Here is a 23,415-nt window from a genome sequence, read left to right as displayed (position 1 = left end):
AAATTAAGATAAGCATAATGTACATGCATACTCAGTAGAAACTAGTTCTACAAAAGTTCTACAAAAGTGAAAATTCATCTGTTCGGTTTACATGCGGTTTAGATGCCTGTATGTACATTAATTTTGTAGCATGCCTTGACAAATCCTGCACGTGTGCACTCGATGTCTTCAAATGAGGCACAATATGAAAATTACCATCTCTTTTTCTCAGAATTTTCACGTCAGACTTTTATGTTTTACAACAAAATAATTTGAATTTATAATTTTTTTTCTTATATTAGAGATGGGGCAAATTATTTCGTTTATATTGGCCCAGATGTCGAAATTCCCCCGTGTGCTGTCGAAGTTATGGTATGATATACCACTGTATGATAGAATCTGTACACTTTGTAATAATACTCAAATTGCTGATGAATTTTATTATATCCGAAAATGTGAAGCTTTAGTTAATGTAAGGAAAAATTACCTGGGCAATTATTATTCCCACAGACCGAATGTTATTAAATTCATGGAATAAATGTCAACTCAAAACGAAAAAATGATGAAAAACTATGTATGTTTATCCTAAAAATTCATATTGCTGTCTGTCCTCCTTCCTATATTCTCCCCTCTCTTTTCTGTTTTCTGTCATGTTTTTGTTTGGGTATTTTTATTTTTTTTTTATTTATTTATTTATTTGTATATGTACCTCTGACCAGTTTGTATATATTGTATATATATATTATTAATGTACACCATTTACCAATATTTTGGTTTGGGCGAATAAATTGAACTTACACTTTTTAAAAATATCTTGCAAACCGAGCGCATTTATTTTATATTATGAGGAATGTTATCTGAAAACTGACAGATATTCCGAGGGAAAAAGGATCCAGTAAAAGTTGTAGCAAAACAGACAGTGACATACTTGAACAAAATTAAAGTTTATAGGAACAAAAAAAATTGTCGGTCGAAATTACACCACCTTACCCTAATTCAATTGAAAGCCCTGTATACGACACAGTTGCCTTTCTAGTGTTTTTTAAAAAAAATTTTAAATTTTTATTATTATTATTATTATTATTATTATTATTATTATTATCATTATTTGTACAGTGTAATTGGCCCACCCTCGATCCGCCTTAAATTCAAGACAAACATTTTACAAAGTAAAAAACTTAATGTATTTTTGATACATATTTTTAATTTTTTCCCTCTTTCTTCTCTGTTTTCTTTATTTTAGCGCACATGTTTGCAAGAAAACGTGGTCAGAAAAGGAGAGATATAAGGCGAAATGTTCATTCTGGAAATGGGGCCGGTGTACAAGATACAGGTCTCTCTCTCTCTCTCTCTCTCTCTCTCTCTCTCTCTCTCATACACAATTTTAAGTTTGAAAACAATATTATAATTTCAATAGTTCTTCTTCTTTTTTTAGTTCTCTATATATAGTATTATAAGGAAAGTTATCTTCATTAAACCGGTTCATTTACTTTCATTTTGTCTAGAATAAAATTCTGAATGAAAAGAATGATTTACATTAATTAATAAAGAATAGAAATTTAATCATTTATTTTGATATTTTAGAACCGTTTATAAATTTGAACTGTACTGCTGTCCTGGATACAGAAGCGAAGCAGATGATTATACATCCTGCAAATATGGTAAGGAAATCCCTCATACTTGAATCTCTCAATTTGATGTTACAAAATTCATAAATATATGAATTCCTATGAATTTCATCAGAATGAATATTTAATACTATAGTTATATATATACATGTACGTAAAAAAAAAGTACAACAAATCAATTTGATAGTTAGATTAGCATTTGTAATTTGTTCACCAATGAAGAGATAATGCTCTATAATCTGTATATAGGGAGGAGCTAAGTTTACTATCGCTAAAATATGTATTTTTGTTATATACTTCTGCACTGAGATATTTTAAAAAAAGGGATACTTGGAATAAAAAATAAACTTAACCATTAAAACCTCTTGGACTTCAATAAAAGTGCACCTGTTCAAAATTTCATATGCAAAATTAAAGTTTTTATTTACACAAAAAATAGAGGTACTGTAAGCACTGAGCTCACAAAATGATACCCCACCCCCACACCACCCCCCCCAACCCCCGCCTCCCATATGTTTATAATGGTAAAGTCTAGGTTTTGTTAAGGGAGATCCGAAATAGTGTCCAATCAAAAAGTAAAATAGGAGGTACACAATGGCACTATGTAATAAAGAATCTGTGAAAGTATTATTATTCAGTGGTTTAGGAGGAGTTGCAGATAAGAGATGGGTACTTCTCAATTTTATAGAAAAAATCAACTTCTGCAAATGCTCTGTTTTCATTAGTTCTCGTAGTTCTCTTTTCAGTACTATTTTCATGGTTTTTTCCCTTGTAAAAGTAGTAAGAACAAAAAATATGTACAAAATGGACATTCCAATTGCACATATGTGTTTATATAACATTTTTGAATAAGTTTTCCTATTATATCACAAATGTAATAAGTTTCACTATAAACCCTGAAGAATGCTGAATCACACTGGAAACAGTTATATCACCCGGCGGAAACAGTTATAACACCCTCCCGATCACTTTCACGTGTCTTTATGTTACGCATTTATAGCTCGGGTTCGAGATTTAAGACGGTTGCTATAAGCAAACGTAAATAACGGAGTGCAATTCTTAACGTCATGAAAGCATTTTTGGATTATTTGCCAAAACTTAAATAATTCTAGACTATTTTTTAATTTAAAAATGTTATATAACATATACCACATGACTTCTCGGGCGACAATACCAGAATGTTTGCCCCTCGGTGACAGGAAAGTCCTGGAGTGTTATGTCACCCTCTGCCTTCGGCATCGGGTGACATAACACTCCAGGACTTTCCTGTCACCTTGGGGCAAACATTCTGGTATGTCACCCTCGAAGCCATTTGATATATGTATAATATGAACACGTAAGTGTGGGTGTTTGTGTACCCCACTTGATTGGCTGATACATGTATGTATATCCCACTTGATTGGCTAGTGAGTATACTCCTCTTGATTGATTGGTTTGAATACTTTTTCTTGATTGGCTGCATAGTGTGTACACCTCACTTGATTGGTTAGTGTGTGTATATACACTCTTTTTTGATCTGCAGTGTCTTACACGCGTTGAAACGTCAGTAATTTCATTACATCGGAAAGATTTTGAAAAAAAATATAAAAAAGAATATAATTTAAAGATATACTGTTCATAATGATCTAAAAGTCAAATTGATAAGATCTTCTAGTTAATTGTTCATAATCTGTTTTCTGTCATTCTAACTAAAGCCAACTAAGCCACGTTCTGTTTACATGGATTCCATCCAAATAATAGTAGTCATGACATATCCTATACGAGGGTCGTTCAATAAGTAATGCAACATACTGTTTATGATAATAAATGTAGAAGCAGTTAATTTTATTTTTTCACACAAAATAAGTTCTATTTAAGATCTCCTAATCACCGAAAACCGCATGTTTTTCCTATTGTCTTCGCAAAGAAATCTTATTAAAAAAAAAAGAAGAAGAAGCATGCTCACTTCACTGAGCTATATACTGTTTTAAAAAGATCTCCGCCAAGAAGATGAAAATGAAGTTCATTACAAAAACCGCTGAGGATTGGGTTTTGATATCTGGAAAGACTATTATTTCACGCAGTACAGTATTCATTAAAAAGTGGAAAGGACGACTTACAAGTTCGCACTCGAACTGGTCGATCGAGATATGTAGGGACACCAAAAAAATATCGATGTTCAGGCCCGTAGGAAGCAATTCCACTTTGAGGGGGCACAAACATACATTTTCAGTTGAGGGGGGGGGCACTATCAACTACCAAAATTCCTTGACCAAAAAAAAAAAAAAAAAAAAAAAGGGTCATCAAACGTTATTTTGAGGGGACACAAGCATATAGTAGCTATATTTTCTATAGTATTCTATATATCGGCAAAATTATTGGGGGGAGCACGCCCCCCCCCCCGGTTCCTACAGCCATGTGTTGTGTGCAACATGATGTCTGAAAGTGCCAGATTTACTATGAGAGACGTTACTAAGACACTAAACATTTCATCGTCATAACAGTTGGTTAAATTGGGACAAGGGAAATGAATCAATTTTTTTAAAAAAATCTCTCAGATGAATGCATTATTTCCTTACATATGCCTACAAGAAAACACGCGTTAAATGTGTCAAAAAAATAAATATAAACACTTTAAGAAAAGAAGGTATGATAAACCTGCGAGTTGCGTGACGAAACATGGGTACACTGTTTATAGCCCATACGAAATGTGGAATCAGAGGAAGCTTTTGTCCTATTATTGTAGAGAGAAGCCATGGCTCCAAACAGGTCTTACAGACAGAGACAGAGAAACTGCTTTTTGTGCTTTTCTTATTTTTAGATGACCTTTTGCATTATTTATTGAACGACCCTCATATTAACAATATTGAGTGATGGAGACTATTGGTGATGAATTTCAGTATGTTATAGAATTCAAGTACTTTTCAAATGACAGAAAACTAGATCTATTTCTTAAAAATAGATATTGTAAAATTCCAAACACTTTCAAATTTCATGAACTGTAGAAATACAAAAATCACTGACAAAATATATTAAGAAAATTTTCAAAACTGTCTGTCCTTCTTGAATCCTCCATATACATAACTGATTATATGTTTATTTCATTCTTTTTTCGTTATATAATTGTCTATATATATATATATATATATATATATATATATATATATATATATATATATATATATATATATATATATTAGGGATGTCAACGAGTACCCGGTTAACTGGGTACTCGATCGAACGTCCGAGTATCGAATACTAAAAATGGTACTCGGTTACTCGGAAGTGTATTTTTCTTATTTCAAAGTACATATATATATATATATATATATATATATATATATATATATATATATATATATATATATAAATAACTTATATATGGCAAACGATAATTAGCGCGTCGTCATCTTCACCTGTAAAACACCCGTTATCGCCTGTGGCCGTGTATATACAGTAATTAGTGCCCAATCACCGTACACAGCTTTTCTCACCTATCGTGGGCCTTAATTTTTGGATGGCTTCCATGATTGTTTTCAGTGAATATCGTTTAAGTATGGTCTATTATCTTAAAATCATTTTAAAATTATTTAGTTAATATACGGCAGCGAAATCGAACATGCATAGAAATGCCGCTACATGTACCCATTTTAAAAGTGAAAAAATGTTAAGAAATAACTATAGATTAAAAATATCTTGGAAGTCAGTTTGCGTAGTAAGTTTAGTGTATACGGGGGAAACAACCAACATATGAAATATCATTAGACTAGCGATCCCAGCAATTCTAATCATCACAAACCTGCGTAACAGATTGTCCCTCTGCGTTGATGAAATAGATCCTATACAAGAACTGTAAACCATTTGTAATTTTTGATGTATTAATTGTGTCTTTTGTGTTTATTTGATAAATAAACTTAGTACCAAAAATCATTTCCGTTGGACTCGATGTATATCATGTATATATATACATTTATAAACGTGATAAATACAGCTTTGAAGTTTAACAGAGATTTACTTGGCTCAAGAAAATCACCTGTCAGGAGTTCGCGTACCTATCGATTTTACCAAAAATTTCAGTAAATATAAAAAATACGTAGTGCCTATAATAATTACTAAATATTTCGGTAAAATTGATAGGTATGCGAAGTCCTGTGAAAAAATTAACACACTTATATTTACATATCCGAGTACCCGGGTACTCGATCGGAAAAATGTCCGAGTAACCGATTATCAAAAATTGACCGATTTGACATCCCTAAAATATATATATATATATATATATATATATATATATATATATATATATATATATATATATATATATATATATATATATATATATATATATATATATGGGGGTGTACCTTTTGTACCAGTGATCTGGTTTAGAGAGAATAAAGAATTAAATTGAGACTGAACATTAAGCTTTTATGTTAATTGCACCACTTTCCTTCAAGACTATTTTATACAATTAATTATAATTGATTATTAATTATCTATGCTCACATAAGTATTTTAAAGCACTTGGCTGTGAGGGGAATACCTATTATATTGAAACCTTGGCCAATATTGCCCAAGAACTACTGTAACAGTAAATTACTATCAGAGAAGTCATTAATTTCAAGTACCTCTGCTTATTAGGTTTAATGAAATGAATATCCCTTTCATTCCCAGTGTTTTGTTTTGAACATATTTTATTGACAATGTGTCAAAGGGATTGGACACAAGTTCTAAAAACTTAGATAGTCCTCTCCCATACATAAAATCTTAATAGCCATACAACATTTACAAAGATTTACAATTTTCCAATATTAATACATGAACGTACAAGAACAAAGACAATAGTTATTATTGCTAAGGAATATCAATTGATATAATGATGATTATAATGACGTCAATAACCATATTAAAATAGTTTCAAAAGGTAGTAAATACAAGTACATGTAAGTGTTAATTGAAACGACCAGTATTCTGAATAAATTTTTGAACAATACCAAATATTTTTTTCATTTTCCTGGAACGATAATGATTCATCTCCCCAAAGCAGTTTATGCACACTTAACATTTTTACATTATTAATTACAAGTAATGCATTCAACATTAAACGTCTAGCTTCAAGATATTTTCTACACATAAAGAAATAATGATGACTATCCTCCTTATATCCACAATTCCCAGTGTATAAGCACAGTAGAAAAAATCTAAGTTATGTATTTTTGTACATGCATATATAGCCATTGGCAAAATGGTTACTGTTTTGAGGTACAGAGAAATAATGGTTCAGTGAACACAATAATGGAATCCAAAAAAAAAAAAATCTTCGTCCATTGATTTATTCTTTCAATCTTCATTTACAGCAATTTGTGACGATAAAACAGATCGCAGTGGAGCCTGCACAAAGTATTACTCTAATGATGGAATTTTGAAGCGGAACCATCCAATAGTGCGTGACAGTGGGGGGTCGTGCTTCTCCCCGGAAAAGTGTACAAATTGTAATGATGGCTTCTATGGAGACGGGCCTTATTGTAAAAGTAAGAGAAATTTAAAAATTCTGTTAAATCAGTTTAATTTCAAAATATTCATTGCATCAGTTGGGTCAAAGCAATTGTACATGTACACTGTAATATTTTTTCCAACATTTGTGTTCTTGTTCTGTAAACTTATACATGCGTGGATAAAGGCACTGCCAAAGTTATGGCAGGTAAATTTTTATACAATGAAATCAAGAATGCAATAATAAATTGGTGCAAATGAGAGTTAGTTGTATTCGAATTGGCAGAGCAAGGCAATCTTTAAAAAAGTGCAAAAGTAAAATGACGGACTTTTTTATAGTTATTATCTAAGTTTGTAGTATTTATAATTGTGCATAATAATTATATTTCTTAAAGTTTTGAATTATACTGATTCTAAATACTGATATGTAAATTCAAATGAAGTGTGCCTATATAAAAGGCACAAGATTGTGCCTTTGTAGGAAATGCTTGCTTTAGGTTCAGAGTCTCCACTTTGCCTGTAAAGAAGAGCGACACATAGGGATGACTTTGAGCTTCTCTGTTTGACGGGTCCGTTTCATTCGTCTGTCATCAGGGACGAAGCATCGTTTTTGAAAGGGGGGGGGGGGGAATGAACTTACCTGAAAAGAACTTGACAAGCAAAAAGGGGGGGGGGCGTCCAAACTCTAAAATCCTATTTCGTATGTGTGTGTGTGAGTGTGTGGGTGTTTGTGTGTGGAGGGGGGTTCCAACTTTCTTCATGTTTCAACTTCTTTCAATGCCAAATTTTATCATATACTAATACATTACCCTTATTTCACTGAACTGCAAAAAGTGGAGGGGGAGGGGCAACCGACCTTTGAATGAACATTTTCAAAAGTAAAAGTTATATTTTGGAAAAAAAAAGGGGGGGCAGCCCCCCTGCCCCCCTTATGCTACGTGCCTGGTCATATCTTTATCTTAAGAACTGTAAAAGGAAGGAATTTGAAATTTTGCTCATGTATTGCTTGGTCTAATACTTAAGTACAGGTCCACCTAACAATCAGGCAGGAGGTGATACATGAAGTTCTCAGAAATTAATGATTTTTCACTCACAGTTTTTTCTTGGGCTATAAGACAGGTATGTGGAAGGAAAAATATTTGGGGTCATTGTTACTATGGAAACCTGGACAAAGAAATTTCCCTAGCAACCGGCCAATTTTTCTTTGTAGTTTGACGAAATTTCACTCATTTTGAAGGCTTTATACAAAATGTAAAAACAGTAATTTTTTTCTTATCTAGTGTAATAAGAAAGATACACGTTTAAAGTGTTCTGTCAATTTAATCAAAAGAAATTACATTCTCTTCTATATGTGCTATAGAGACAGGTAAAGATACATGTTTCCCATTTTTTGCTGATTCAGCAGTTTGCTTGATTTTAGCAAAAATCAAGTCGATATTATTCATTTCACCATCTTAATACAATTGTTTCATCTATTTCCTGTAAAACCACAGGAAAGCCTCTGTAAGAATGTGAAATAAAAAGTTTGCAAATTTGAAATTCCTATCTGTTGCTAGGCAACAAAAATGGATGGTTTGATAAATTTAAAAAGGGGAAAATGTAAAGCACTGGAAGAAAAATCGGATAAATTGTAATCATAAAACAAATTTTAAAATAATAAAATATAAAATATTCTTCCTTGTATACTAAAGACTATTTTACAATAAGCTATCTCCATGGCAACAGCAAATTTTCCTTAGCAACGAAGCACTGAAAGTTATTTTTAGCACATATTTATCTTCGTTTTTAATAGATTATCTGATTCTAATAATTGAATTGCTATTGTCCAGAATCGAGATTGTCAAACTGGTTTTTTAAAAGTATTTTTCAGTTAATTCATCCATAGCAACAGAACTTGTCCACATAGCAACAAATGCATTTATTAAGAATCAGTATGTAGCAATTCCTCAACAAAAATCTGTGTCTTTAAGGATGTTAACTAGGCAAAAGCATTCTACTTATAGAAATGAAAAATCATTTACTTGACTTATGACTGGGGTATTTTTTTTTACACTTTCAAATGGTAAATCAATGACCTACTTTTCATGCTATGGCCTATTGAAACTTGAGAGTCTTAATTTTTTTTTGCAAATTCCTGAAAATTTAGCATCATGACCAATATTTGCAACGAAAACTGGATAGTCTAATTTCTGACAAGTCTAAAAAATACAGTAATCTCGTTAAGAAAAAAAAGACTTTTGATGAGGTCTTCTTGTGAGAATGCAGACCTGGGGAGGAATTGATTGACTGAGGCCAAAGGCTGAGGTTAATCAGTTCATGACAGAGTCCGTATAGTAACAAGTAGGCAGAATTTAGAAGTCATTAACTGTATTTCAAATTATCAGGAATTTTTACTTTTTTTCAGAATCCACCTATTTTCATCATCAAATATATAAACGACCATAATATACTTAGTATTGTGTTTTGTAGCAAGATATAATTATATTTCAACAGTTTAAACTTTTTAACAAAGGTGGGAGAAAATATATTAAAACAATAAATATTTAAACCATTTACTTAAAAGGAGTTTAGACAGTTTGAGTCTGTGCGCAATTTGACTGGTTGATAAAAATGTAAGCAAAGCTATCAAGATTTGCCAAGACGGAAAACCCAATTAAACAAACTCTTTCTAGTGTAACTAATGTCTCCTGAATAACGAGATAAAAAAGACCTATTTTGATGAAATAACTACATGTGTAACATGTTATAGTGAGATACTAAGTAGTGAACAAGATAGCTAATTAATTATAATTATCAAAAGACGACTTAATATATAGTTGAAACGTTTTAATATAACATCAAACTCGTTGTAACGAGACTACTAACTCTTGGAGAATGAGATTAAAAAATTATCATAATATGATACTAACTCGTTATACAAGATAGGAAATTCATTTTAAGGTCAAGATCTAGTAAATGAAAGGAGCCTAGAGATTTCTCAAATTTGAGAAATAAATTCCTTTAAAGATGCTTTTTAAGTATAGCTTGGTGAAATAAGGTGTATCGGGGCATATTTTCTAGGTGAACAAGATCAAAAATCATATTTTAAACTATCTTTTTTTGATGAAAAATTAATAAAATAAGTCATGAATATGGGAGTTTTTTCCTTATCGAACAAAGGAAATGTATCCAGATTGCCTTCAGTCTCTCAGAAAACGGTAATTTGTTTGTTCTTATCCTCTTCTTTAAATTAATATCAAATTGAATATAGGTTTCGGGATTAATTTTCGCATGATTTCAAATTAAATTCCATGAAAATACTTTATTTTCTACATAATTCTATCAGAGCCGTAAAGTACAGGAAAAAGAAAGTATTAATTGATTATGACGTCATAATGGATCTAGCACCAAAACGACAGTCTAAAGTCATTTACTAGATCTTGACCTTAATAGGGTCACTAATTCATTATTTAAGGAATGAATGTAATAGTTGGTTATACTGTATAACCTGGGTTGAGACAGTTTACGCTTTATAAACCGCGAAGCGGTTAATAAAGAAAGCGTAAAAAATCGTAAAGTGTTCCAACCCAGGTTATATATAAAATACATAGTTACTGTCTTGAAATATAAGCGATATTTGGGCGAGGAAAAGAAAACGTGATAGAGGGCGAGGCTTGCAGAGCCCTCAATATTAATTATGTAGACACTTAGAGGGGTAATACGGAAATTTATGGGGTCCTTGAAAAATGCATATTGTATTTTTTCAAGAACCCCATGTACACAACTAATTTACCCTGTCGAAGATTTTTTTTAATAAAGTTCATTTTCTCTGAGTTTAGCAAACCGTTCCCTAACAATTGTTTACATTGTGACGTCGTTTAATGCTAACGTGAGGTCAGTTATTAGGCTCTTTGCTTGTTCAAATGAAAAAAATTACATTTGCACATATATGTTTCTGAGATGAACCTATGGAAGTTAAAATATGTTCAATTCTGTATGAACTTATTAGGGGGTCAGAGGTCATAGCGTGAACGAATCACACGGCGAGATGATATTTTGCATACATATTTCTGTCACGGTGAAACTGGTTTTGGAACTTCTAAGTTTATAGTGATGAAAGAGATAAAAAATTGAAAAAATGTCCCGAGAAGCCCTTCGGGCTTCACAGGATTTGATCACGTGACCAACCAAGTTCATTTCCCAGAGAACTTTTTAACATTGTTGTTTATTTCTTAAACAACATATTGAATATGATCTGGACAGTATGACACGTGGAGGGGTAACATTAACAATATGATGTGGATAGACAGCATAACATGGTTTAATACAGTATTCTTCTTGACCAATGAAATTTCAAGATTTCTATCAGAGGCAGCTAGGATAATCACATTTTCGATTCGAACCCATATATCGCTTTTATTTCAAGACAGTAACCTTGTATTTTCTTTATCCTGCAACATATTTTCACATCCGACCTCCAAAATAAGATATTTTCAACCCGATTTAGGCACATCTCTGCAGTTGAAACCAAGACGCAATAGCGTAAACATTGCAATATATTTGACTTCACAATGCTTTCAGAACGTCAGAATACATGCACGAGGCTATATAAGGGCATTGACCAAATATAGCTTTGGTTTATTAGGTTACCTTTATTAGGTCAATGCAAGCTTTAAGGGGTAGTTACAGGATAAATGCCAGTATAACTTGGGCAGCTATTAAGTTCATTCCTTATAATTTAATTTTCCATCATTAAGTGAAGACAATAAGGCAATTTTTCTACAAAAATGCCTTTAAATATTTTAAAAGTAACGTCAAGCAGAATAATACGTTTTTGACATAAGTCATCGTGTCGTAGGCAACATATGTTATACGATATCAACTAAATCTAGCTTTTATCCAATTAAATGACGTGTTACAACAAGAATTAAATTATTACGAGATAACTAACTCTCGATAGAGAATTATTAACTAGCTAGCCAAGCTATAATGAGATATTTACTTGTAATAACTAAATAATCATTTCAATATAATGAGCTTCATGAAAAAATAAAAGAAATATAATGAAAATAGTGATAGTGTTGTTTTGTGAAATATACAATTAAAGTTTGTGCTCTAAACTTGTTTTACATCTCCTAGTTGGTTCGATACGCAAGAGACGCTCTAGGTATGAACAATTTCTAAAAGGAGGCAAGCTACTGACAAACATGTTGATGAAATAAGAATATCAACAGTCTTGTTTAAAGTCATCATTTCGCAAATTCTATGGTCAATACAATAACCTTGTCAGCAAATGCAATCTAATTTTGAATCGAATGCTGATTGATGCTTTTCTTAGAAATTATTTATTGATTATTTCCTTTATATTCCTTTGTATAACTATGATCCCCTGTTCTGGCCCCTCTGTTTTCCTGGGTGGTCATGATTTGCAAAAAAAAAAATTAAATCTACATTACCTGAGGATGCTTTTTATATTATTAAGACCAATCATGACTTTGTTGTTCTTGTGAAGAATTTTAAAGATTTGCCCTATGTATTCATATGTAAAACTTTGATCGCCCATTGTGGCCCCATCCTACCCCCAGGGGTCATGATTTGAACAAACTTGAATCTACACTACCAGAAGATGCTTCCACATAAATATGACCAATCATGGCTTTGCTGTTCTTGAGAAGAAGATTTTAAAAGGTTTTTCGTATGTATTCCTATGTAAAACTTTGATCACCCATTGTGGCCCTACCCTACCCCTGGGGCCATGATTTGAACAAACTTGAATCTACACTACCAGAGGATGCTTCCACATAAGTTTCATATTTTCAAGCACAGTGGTTCTTGAGAAGATTTTTAAATGATGTCATTAATTTTTCACGAAATCATAATTATCTCCCTTGGAAGAAGGCATGACCCTTCATCCAAACAAACTTGAATTCACTTTACCCAAGAATACTTTGTGGCAAGTTTTGTTGAAACTGGCCCAGTGGTTCTTGAAAAGAAATTGGAAATGTGAAAAGTTTACAACGACAATGACAGCGACGACAGACAGCTGACAAATTTTGATCAGAAAAGCCAACTTTAGCCTTCGTTCATTGGTGTGATAAAAATTCTTAGCATAACAAACATCAAATCCCCCCCCCCCAAAAAAAAGGGTGATCATTGTTGATTTTGAGGTCACAAGGTCAAAAGTCAAGGGTCAAAGAAAAATAACCCAGACAAGATTTTTTTTTATTTTTCAGCCAGTGATCTTGAACTTACAGGAATCTTTATTCAATATCAGGACACAGCCTTGGATCATTAGCAAGCTCATTATTAAGTCAAAATTCAAGTGAATCTCCATTACTAATTTGGAGTTCAGACAAGCATTTTACATGTTTTCGTCAGTGACCTTGAACTTGCCAAAACCAACATGGATCAAGGTCATGACAAACCCACGGGTCAAAAGCATTTTCTGTAAAATGTAAAAGCCAGCCTCTAGTAAGTCTCAATTACAAAGTTATATGCCAGACCAGAATTTTATACTTTTTTGTAAGTGACCTTGAACTTGCCAAAATGAGTTTGGGTTAAGGTCGGCTTTACTCTCAGGTCAAAAGCAATCTTTGTACCAAGTATGATCTACCAGTATTCTCCATTACATAGTTTTTCTGCCAGTAACTATGTACTTGCCGGAATGACCTAGGGTCAAGGTCGACATACACTATTGCATCATCAGCAAATTTTATTCCATGTATGAGCTTCCAAAGATTCACCGTTACAAAATTTTCAGACAGTGACCTTGAACTAACCAACATGACTTTGGGTCAAGGTCTTAACACACGTGGGTCAACAAAGCTATCACTGTACCAAGAATGAGCATCCAATGAATCTCCGTTACAAAGTTTTGGACTGGACAACAAATATTTTAACAGTGACCTTTAACATGCTGGCATGACTTTTTGTCAAGGGCAAGGCAACCCCTTGGGCCATAAGCAATCTCTGTACAAAGTATGAGCTTCCAGTGTCTTTCAATAACAAAGTCATAGCAAGGAGAAGATTGTATGGACAGAAGGACACACAGTAAAGGGATTTCTGTATAACACACACCTCAAATCCCTACACCCAAACCCCCTCCCACAAACTTTGTTGTTGTGGGATATTTAGATATTTGTTACAATTTCAATAGCATAGAAGATTCAACAAAAAAGTAGAGTAGCCAGTCGGACTGCGCAAATTCAGTTTTAATGCAAAAATGAAATATAAATATTTTTTAAAAACTTTCATGAATACATGTACGTGCTAAATATTACTTTCCTTGCCTTGTTGATGAGGAAAATTTTATGTTGCCATGGAGATGGAAAATGTTTAAATAGTCATTAGTTTACACAGAAGTGTATTGTATATTATATTCTTTTACAATTTGTTTTTCCTACTCAATGATTTCAATTTAAACATTTTATTGACTTTTGAATTCGGCCTACTCATGCCCATACGGACTTTGTCAGGAACTGATTAACCTCAGCCTTCGGCCTCGGCCAACCAATACCTCACCAGGTCTGCATTGTCACAAGAAGACCTCCTCAAAAGTTAATATATTTTTTTATAATGAGATTACTGTATTTTTTAAACTTGTCAGAAATTAGCCTATCCAGTTTTCGTTGCAAATATTGGTCATGATGCAAAATTTTCAGGAATTTGAAAGAAATTTTAAGACTCTTAAGTCTCAATAAGCCACTAGCATGAAAACTGGGTCATTGATTTACCATTTGAAAGTGGAGAAAATATCAGTAAGTCAAGTAAATGATTTTTCATGTCTATAAGTAGAATGTTTTTGCCTAGTTTACATCCTTAAAGTCACAGATTTTTGTTGAGGAATTGCTACATACTGATTCTTTATAAAATGTATTTGTTGCTATGTGGACAAGTTCTGTTACTATGGATGAATTAACTGAAAAATACTTTTAAAAAACCAGTTTGACAATCTCGATTCTGGGCAATAGCAATTAAACTATAAGAATCAGGTAACCTTTTAAAAACTAAGATGAATATGTTCTAAAAATAACTTTCAATGCTTCGTTGCTAAGAAAAATTTGCTGTTGCCATGGAGATAGCTTATTGTAAAATAGTCTTTAGTATACAAGGAAGAATATTTTATATTTTATTATTTTAAAATTTGTTTTTGGTACTCAATGATTACAATTTATTCGATATTTCTTCCAATGCTTTTCATTTTCCCCTTTTTAAATTTATCAAACCATCCATTTTTGTTGCCTAGCAACAGATAGGAATTTCAAATTTGCAAAACTTTTTATTTCACATTCTTACAGAGGCTTTCCTGTGGTTTTACAGGAAATAGATGAAACAATTGTATTAAGATGGTGAAATGAATAATATCGACTTGATTTTTGCTAAAATCAAGCAAACTGCTGAATCAGCAAAAAATGGGAAACATGTATCTTTACCTGTCTCTATAGCAAATATATTAGAGAATGTTATTTTTTTTTTATTACGTTGACAGAACACTTTAAATGTGTATCTTCCTTATTACACTAGATAAGAAAAAAAAAATACTGTTTTTACATTTTGTATAAAGCCTTCAAAATGAGTGAAATTTCGTCAATCTACAAAGAAAAATTGGCCGGTTGCTAGGGAAATTTCTTTGTCCAGGTTTCCATAGTAACAATGACCCCAAATATTTTTCCTTCCACATACATGGCTAATAGCCCAAGAAAAAACTGTGAGTGAAAAATCATTAATTTCTGAGAACCCCCATGTATCACCTTTAATATATAGGCTGCCTGATTGTTACGTGGATCTGTACTTAAAATACTGACAAAGTGACCTTGAACTTGACAACCTTTAAACGCTCAGCTCTTCAAAACCGGCAGCTCAAAATGCTCAAATTTAATACCTATTTTGTTTTATTTATGAGAGAGAGGGGGGGGGGGGTCTGGGCTGTTTAGCAAGTACACTGCTTATCATAAGAAATTCTAAAAATTTACCTGCATTAGAATCCAATGACCTTGACCTTTGACCTACTTTTTCTAGAATACTCCAAAACATTCCGAAACATTCAATCTTTTAAATTTTTGAAGAGATGTGGCTTTGGTTCAGATATATTACATGTTTTTGACCTCATGATACTGTACTTTTTTAAACTGTATTGTGTGATATACACTTACAGCACGAATTGAAATTTTAATAGAAAGATAAGTTTATAAAAATAAATCGGGTTCGGTATACCGACTCAGATTTGTTGTCGGCTGTGCTGAAGCAGAGAAATCTGAAGATAAAACACTTGAAGTCATGAGAAGTTTATCAGAAATTTCTGTTAAGTTACAAAATCAAAGGATTGTTGGATACGTAAGAATAAATGAATGAATATTTTTTTAACTATTCATTTCATCTTTGAGGATTGTAAAATCATAAATTCTATTTGATCGTCACATTTTGCAAAATACCAGAAGTAATTTTATCATAGTCTTACTACGTTTTTTACTAAATAATTTAGTTGTAAGCAGATGCATGAACTATGCAGGTCCAGTACATTCACTATGTAGCTATACGTAGCTAAAAATACATACATAGGTACATATTTAAACTGTTATGCATGCAAATAATTTTTTAACACGTTTAAACCAAACAAAATACAAAACAAAACAAAAAATGACCACACTTTCGAATTACACTGTATTTACTACTTGTACTAAGCGCACGCAGCACAGTTAAGGCTATAAAAAGGGGGCGGAGCCTAATTTGTACGGGAAATATTAACTATGACATCATACAAAACCAACAATTCTTAAAAATACTATAAAATGATATGATTTGCTATTTTAAACTATAGGAGACCATCAAACTACATCAAAACTTACTATAACATGCTGTTTTGTCTTTAGTTAAATCCCACATAGCAATTTAAGGTATAAACAAGTCACTGATCGTGATGCACTTGTCGATGTGACGTCATTTCGTAAAACTTGACGCAGTTTGTATGCAGTGAGAGGCGGATCAAGTAGGCCTAATATTTTCACAACGAAAAATGTATTCTATAATTAAATAAAATTTTATCTGAAGATACTTAAGAGGCCATTAACTTGGATGCAATGTCTTCTTTATGATTTTATTCATATATATTCCGTATATTTCCTATATAATTGATACTGCCGTATATTGTATGCAAGTACATCGGAGGGTAATGTAAGGGTCATGATAAATCGATCTAGTGCAAGGGCATACACTCAATGGATCACAGTAAGCTTTTACATATAAACTCTACAAGTATTAAGGTATCCGAAAAGTGCTGCGATCCTGGTGAAATCTTGAAGGTTAATTAATTATATCTATATTTAATGCCATTGACCAGCAAAAAAATACATCATGCAGTCATACAAATATGATTTTAACAATGAAATAGCAGAATCTATAGAGGATCGCAGCACTTTTCAGAAACTACAATGCGTGTTGAAAATATCTATACACTAAATTTAGTATTTTAACTTGATTATGCCCTTGCACTAGTGAAATTTATAGGTGACCTCGATACTGCAAGTATATGCGCTGTATCACTTGACTGCCGCATCACGTGACAAGTCTAAATATAAAATCTATATAAATTTATCGTCCTTAATATGTAATTATTAACCATATATTACATTAGTCCAATATAAGTAAAGTACTGAAAAGAATCGCCATTCTGATTAAGAATATATTTTTAATCACAAAAAGTGCCGATATTTCCATTGCGCACCTTAACGGTACTGCGTACTAGTTTTTTTTTCTTTGTACAAGGGACCTATTTATCTGGACTGAGATTTGGCTTACCTTGATACTGTGGAATCATCATTGTTTGTGGGGTGGACCAATTTTCGTGGATTTCTTGGGTATCTCTTACCCATGAATTTACATCCCCATGAATGTTTATGTTGTAAACAAATTGATTCATAATGAATCTACTGTATAGAAGAGTAACCCACAAAAGTACATCATATCCCCACAATCAAGTGAAATTGACCCCCACAAATTAAAATGATTCCACAATAATTGGACTAATGCTCTCAGCAGAGAGCCGAATCTTAGTCCAGATTTAGCATGTTTAGGGATCTATGTTCTAACTAGTACATATAAGTCTCTGATTGTTATTACATGTAAGGTAGAATTGGCAAGAGTTTAAAGCAGAGAAAGTGGGGTTGATAGAGTTCCTAAATGAATGACAAACATTAGTATATATAATTATGTACTGTACATGTACTTGTAGGTATTGTAAGTATAGAATGCCTTTATGATTGGGTTATTTTATTTCAGTTTGTCCTCCTATTGCAAATTGCAACCACCGCAGATGTACATCACCCGGTGATAACATCTGTGTTTACTGTGAAGGAGAGGTTTTGGAGAAGGACTATTACAGGGCATACACACCGGTTCCTAGTCAGAAAAAGAAGTGTGAAAGTAAGACATATGTATCTCTACACTTGGTCATACTAAATGATCAGGATACAGCCTATTGTGCAGCCTATCAATGCAGAGTTAAAATGAATTTATCATTTCATGATTTTAATTTAAGAAATTAATGCACAGGTCTACTGGTAATTTCCTACCTTACATTAGTTGATGTTTTGGGGGGAAAGGGGATTGCATTATAGATTAATTGGAGGATATTGAGATGTTTCTCAAATAATATTTTAATTTAGGCTACGGGTATGAAAAAAAGAAATTAGGTCATGTAGTATGTCATTAATTAAATAACATATAACCAAGAGAAATAACAGAAGGGAAAGAACTCTGTGAAGTGTGCATTGTGGGTATTACATTATTCACAAAATACCATTAAACCAAGTTATTTTCAGTTAATGAAAGGGGATATGGTTTAATGATGGAATCGCATGAAACAATTGTAAATTAGGCACTACCTGAATTTGATTTCTCAAAGTCATACATATAGCACCTAGCTTAGCAATGAAGAATTTATCATGCTAAATTATTTCCCCTTTTTAGGTTAGTAAGTACAAGTTTAATAATTTAAGTTTTCAGTATTCATGCCCTTATAGATAAATTAGAAAAGGATTCCATTAGAAATCTATTTATTTACAGAGCTCAACATGGGTTGTTTGAGGGCTTTATTTTAGATGACAATTAACTTGGCATAAACTTCTATTTCAGTGTTAACTTAGCATTAACTAAAAGTATCAGACGTTTAATGATCTTCTGTGCAACTGAATCCATTATGTGCTTAATAAGTTAAGTTATTGTCATTGTGTTAGGTACACAGTGACACATGAAAAGGCAAATATATTTAATGAATATATTAATGTATAAAAAATCTTTGAATCATTAAATTTTCTGCAGTATACTCTAGATATATGAAATGAAATAAATTTCCTCCCAATTTTTTTGTATTAAAAATATTTCTTGAGAGGCAATTAAATGTATAAAGAAATGTAATTAATACTTTGCACCACAGAAACAAGGTTATGTATGTACAAGGAACCGAATACACTTGTGAAAAATACTGACAATTTTTTTTTCATTTATAAAAAATGAAATTTACTCACTGATAGATTTGCTGAAGTTTGGATAATATCAGGGACCTGTATACTAGTATATAGTATATAGGTCCCTGATAATATACTATAAATTCTTGTTTATTTCAGAGGCCTGTTCCTGGAGGTCTGATAGCACAAGGTGTTTCCCTGGGACCTGTACCGATGGATTGGCCTCCCAGTGTAAATGTTCCCCTGGCTTTGAGGGCCACCACTGTGAACAATGTAAGTGATTACAGTAAAACATGGTTATGGCAAACACATTTAATTGTAATGAATTCATGCTAGTAAAGTGATTTTCATTCACTGCATCAGTTTTAAATCATAAAATGAACTTAACAAATGTAATGAATACAAGTAACATTTATAATGAATCAAAATCATTCGTCCATGGCACTTCGCTATACACAAGTTTTACTGTACATGTATGCATGTCAAAAGGATTGATGGAAACATGCTCTGTGTTTCTGTTTGATTGGAAAATGTTATTGAATTTTGAATTTACAGTTCAGTTTTGTTTAGAATATATAAGTTTGCAAAAATACATAAAAATTAATACCTATACTCAAAAGAGGAATTGAAAATTCTTCTCAGGATTATGCACCACTGGGATTTAGGAGTTTAAACAGAAATTGAGTGGCATTGCTATGAATACATTTAAAAATATTTTAAAGAAAACAAGTGTAACTGTAGATATAAATACATGTAGTAAAACTCAGACGTAAAGACAAGCAGAAATTACCATTAACTGTAGTATTTAATATTCAGTGGTAACAAAGGCCTCAATCATGGAGAATGAGTGTAAATTGGAAGATCCAAGAGGGAGAATCCTAGCAAACCCTGCTGATCTAAATGAGGGCCCTCCACAGCCTACCCGCTGGACTAACAATGTCATCTGGGTGAGGGCCGTAACAAAATGGGATGCCTTATTACAGCTTCCAGCAGCACCTCCAGTCATCTCTGGATTGGACCATTACGTCACTGACTTTAGATATGGAATTAAATTCGCATCTACTAAATTACGTCAATTTAGGGGTAAGATTTTGTTGAGAAAGACAAAGTTCAGAAAACTTTGTGATACATATTATTTAGAGCATCTAGGAATTTTGTAATTTAGAGAATTTTTGACTCAAAATTGCACTTACTTTGCATAAAAATTTCTACAGATATAAGGGATTCACTTTCATTTGCAGCGGGAAGAAAAATTGTTGAGCTGACTCACATTTGTGAGGGTGTGTCAGAAAGAGCTCCCAAAACAACATCGTTTTCCTGCAAAAAAACCTTTTATAATCTTGGACGCTCACTGCAAGATTTGAAACATGACGATCAGTATGTTTAGTACCTCCTCTACTAGTTATTGAATGTGTATTTCTTTACCCAGATTTCATATTTTGGCACCATTTGTGTAGTTCTTTGTTGTGTACTTATAAGTAGACCTAATTCAGAAACAATTAATTTTTTTTTTTATTTATGACAGAAGAAGTACTAGCTGTTAGTGCTAATACATTATCTTGCAAATTAAGATTCCCTGACATGTTATGCCACATACATGTTAATTTTGAAAATACTTATATACATAGTATTACATGTAGTATACATACAGTACTCATCAAAACTAACTATAAAATATTAGAGATTATATATACATGTAGTAATTAGTTTTACACATTTGTCTATGCAAGTCACTTAAATTATGAGGAAAGCTTTTTGTCTTAAAAATATAAAAACATATTACTTTCCTAACACATACAGACTATACATGCACCATACACTATATTAACATGACTCTACCAGTACATACATGTACTAACATGACTACATGCTAATATGACAGTCAAAATCATTGGTACAAAAAAGTTAGATTTTTATTTATGTCCTTATATTTTACTACAACATGTTATATAAAAGATGATATAAGTCATTTTTAAGTTATGAACAGTCTGCCTGTAAATAATTTGAGATTATTTACATGTAATAAAAAAAAAAATAAGGGATACCTAGAAAACCATCTCCCATTATTCTAATGAATACATACAGAAGTTCTGAAGGGATTTTGACTCCATTTGGAAATACAAAACTCTTTTTTACCATCAGTACATTGAGGTCATAAAATAATAACGTATAAAATGTTACAGATTGATATTCTATCTCCAAGCCACGACAGGAGGTTATGTTAAAGTGAAAAACAGAGAGGCAAATAATAAGATACAGTACCATCCCTTAGTGGGCAGGACAACAGAAAGAGAGTTTACATACCACTGGGACTTGGAGAAACCTTATCATAACTTAGTGAAAGGTGTTGATAATCCACCATTCCTTAGTGTTCCAGATTTAACAGAAAATGTGAGTGGTATACATACATATATGTATCAGTTTTTATTTTAAAATAATTTTCTACTACTGGTTAAAGTCGTCTGCAGTGGCTATAAAGTAATTAAGACAACACAATTTAAAAGTTTGGACAAATTACCATTAAAGCTGTATGAGCCAATTTTTTTTATTTTGGAAAATTATGATTTACCACCATCATTCAACTACAGTGTGAAAGTTTCTCACTCTCGAAAAATAACACTAGTTTGCATCTGTTAAAGAGAAAAAAGAAATTGTAAGGTTGAAATAAATTATTATTGTGGTTTCACAATAAATACAATTAATGACTGCTGATAATGCACATGCACACTACCGGTAAATAGTTTAGTTTCAATCGTTAACATGAGATTTCATGAGTGCATACTAGGAGTTGTGGAAAGCTGGTTATTTTGGCAGAATTGGGACACACAAGAACCTAGGAGAGCAGTACGTGGTCAAACAGTCTATTTAATTGAATTAACAAAATTCTTGAACATAGTACATGTATGAAGTAAATAGGTGCTAAACTTCGAAACTCCACGGTAAACAAAAACACCTCTTTTACCTTTTTTATACTTTCAAAAGTCAGGTGATCATTCTCAAAAGATCTTTACGCTGATTATTCATGAGTTTTTGCTGGTAAGCAAAGAACTACATGTATTTCTTTTAACTATAACTTTGGCACAATACATTAAGGATAAGTTGAAAGGATATTTTTCTTCATTTGAATATATGATAACAGACCTAGACAATAATATCCATGGGTAAAAAATACTTCACACTTGTGGACTGTACAGCTTTAATTATTTATTTCACTTTAATTGATATGGAGTTGAAAATGGAGAATGATACATATAGTGAGAAAACAAATATAGTGTATATTAAATTAAAAATATTCCTCAGACACAATAGCATATTTATCATATATTAAACTTTATTGTCATTCAGCTAAAGATTATTTTGCTTTGAATTTATTTGAAGGTTATTTTATAGGCAGGAGCGGTATTCAGATAAGGTTTCAACAGCATGATTTAAGTGGAAAGTGTTATTGTTTTTACAGCCAAAAGTTGACATGACATGGGGAGGATGGATAGACGATTTGTCAGGGCTGGAGAAGTACCAGTATGAAGTGTATGAGCTAGGACATGATGGGAAACTGTTAGGAGAACAGCAGGGAAAGATGATCAAAAGTCCAACAGATTTAGCACTTAATGTTACAGGGGTAAGAGCATAAATTACAAGGGCTGTGTATTGAACAAAATATTTCAATATAATATAATATTTATAACACCCACCCCACCCCCACCCCAGCTTAAAAAGTAAGATATGTAGTGATGGGGTGCTTATCTGTACATTCGTCACATTTAGAGGTAAACATCTCATATCTGCAACTCCTCTTATACCACCAAATTAAAAATGAGACTTTTACAGAATCTTTATCATATAATGCCATTGTAATCTACTATTTTACCTTTAGGTCATTGAGATACTGTATGTGT

At 32.3% G+C, this 23,415-nt stretch overlaps 1 protein-coding gene across 1 annotated transcript in view; it reads left to right on the top strand.

Moving 5' to 3' along the window:
* Positions 1-4,265: 4,265 nt before the first annotated feature.
* The window catches only part of LOC133191306 (uncharacterized), a 66,273-nt gene continuing 47,123 nt past the window's right edge, over positions 4,266-23,415 (top strand). Inside the window, exons 1-8 of the mRNA XM_061327055.1 lie at positions 4,266-4,269; positions 6,944-7,117; positions 18,333-18,476; positions 19,679-19,792; positions 20,336-20,602; positions 20,761-20,896; positions 21,703-21,910; positions 22,977-23,138. Coding sequence (XP_061183039.1) covers positions 4,266-4,269; positions 6,944-7,117; positions 18,333-18,476; positions 19,679-19,792; positions 20,336-20,602; positions 20,761-20,896; positions 21,703-21,910; positions 22,977-23,138 — 1,209 coding nt within the window. The remainder of the gene's footprint in view (positions 4,270-6,943; positions 7,118-18,332; positions 18,477-19,678; positions 19,793-20,335; positions 20,603-20,760; positions 20,897-21,702; positions 21,911-22,976; positions 23,139-23,415) is intronic.

The sequence above is a fragment of the Saccostrea echinata genome, unplaced genomic scaffold (assembly GCF_033153115.1).
Source record: "Saccostrea echinata isolate AGI-Se365-2 ecotype Australia unplaced genomic scaffold, CSIRO_AGI_Sech_v1 ptg000023l, whole genome shotgun sequence".
NCBI lineage: Eukaryota > Metazoa > Mollusca > Bivalvia > Ostreida > Ostreidae > Saccostrea > Saccostrea echinata.
The sequence above is the reverse complement of the archived record's forward strand: the minus strand, read 5'-3'. Positions and strand labels throughout refer to the sequence as shown.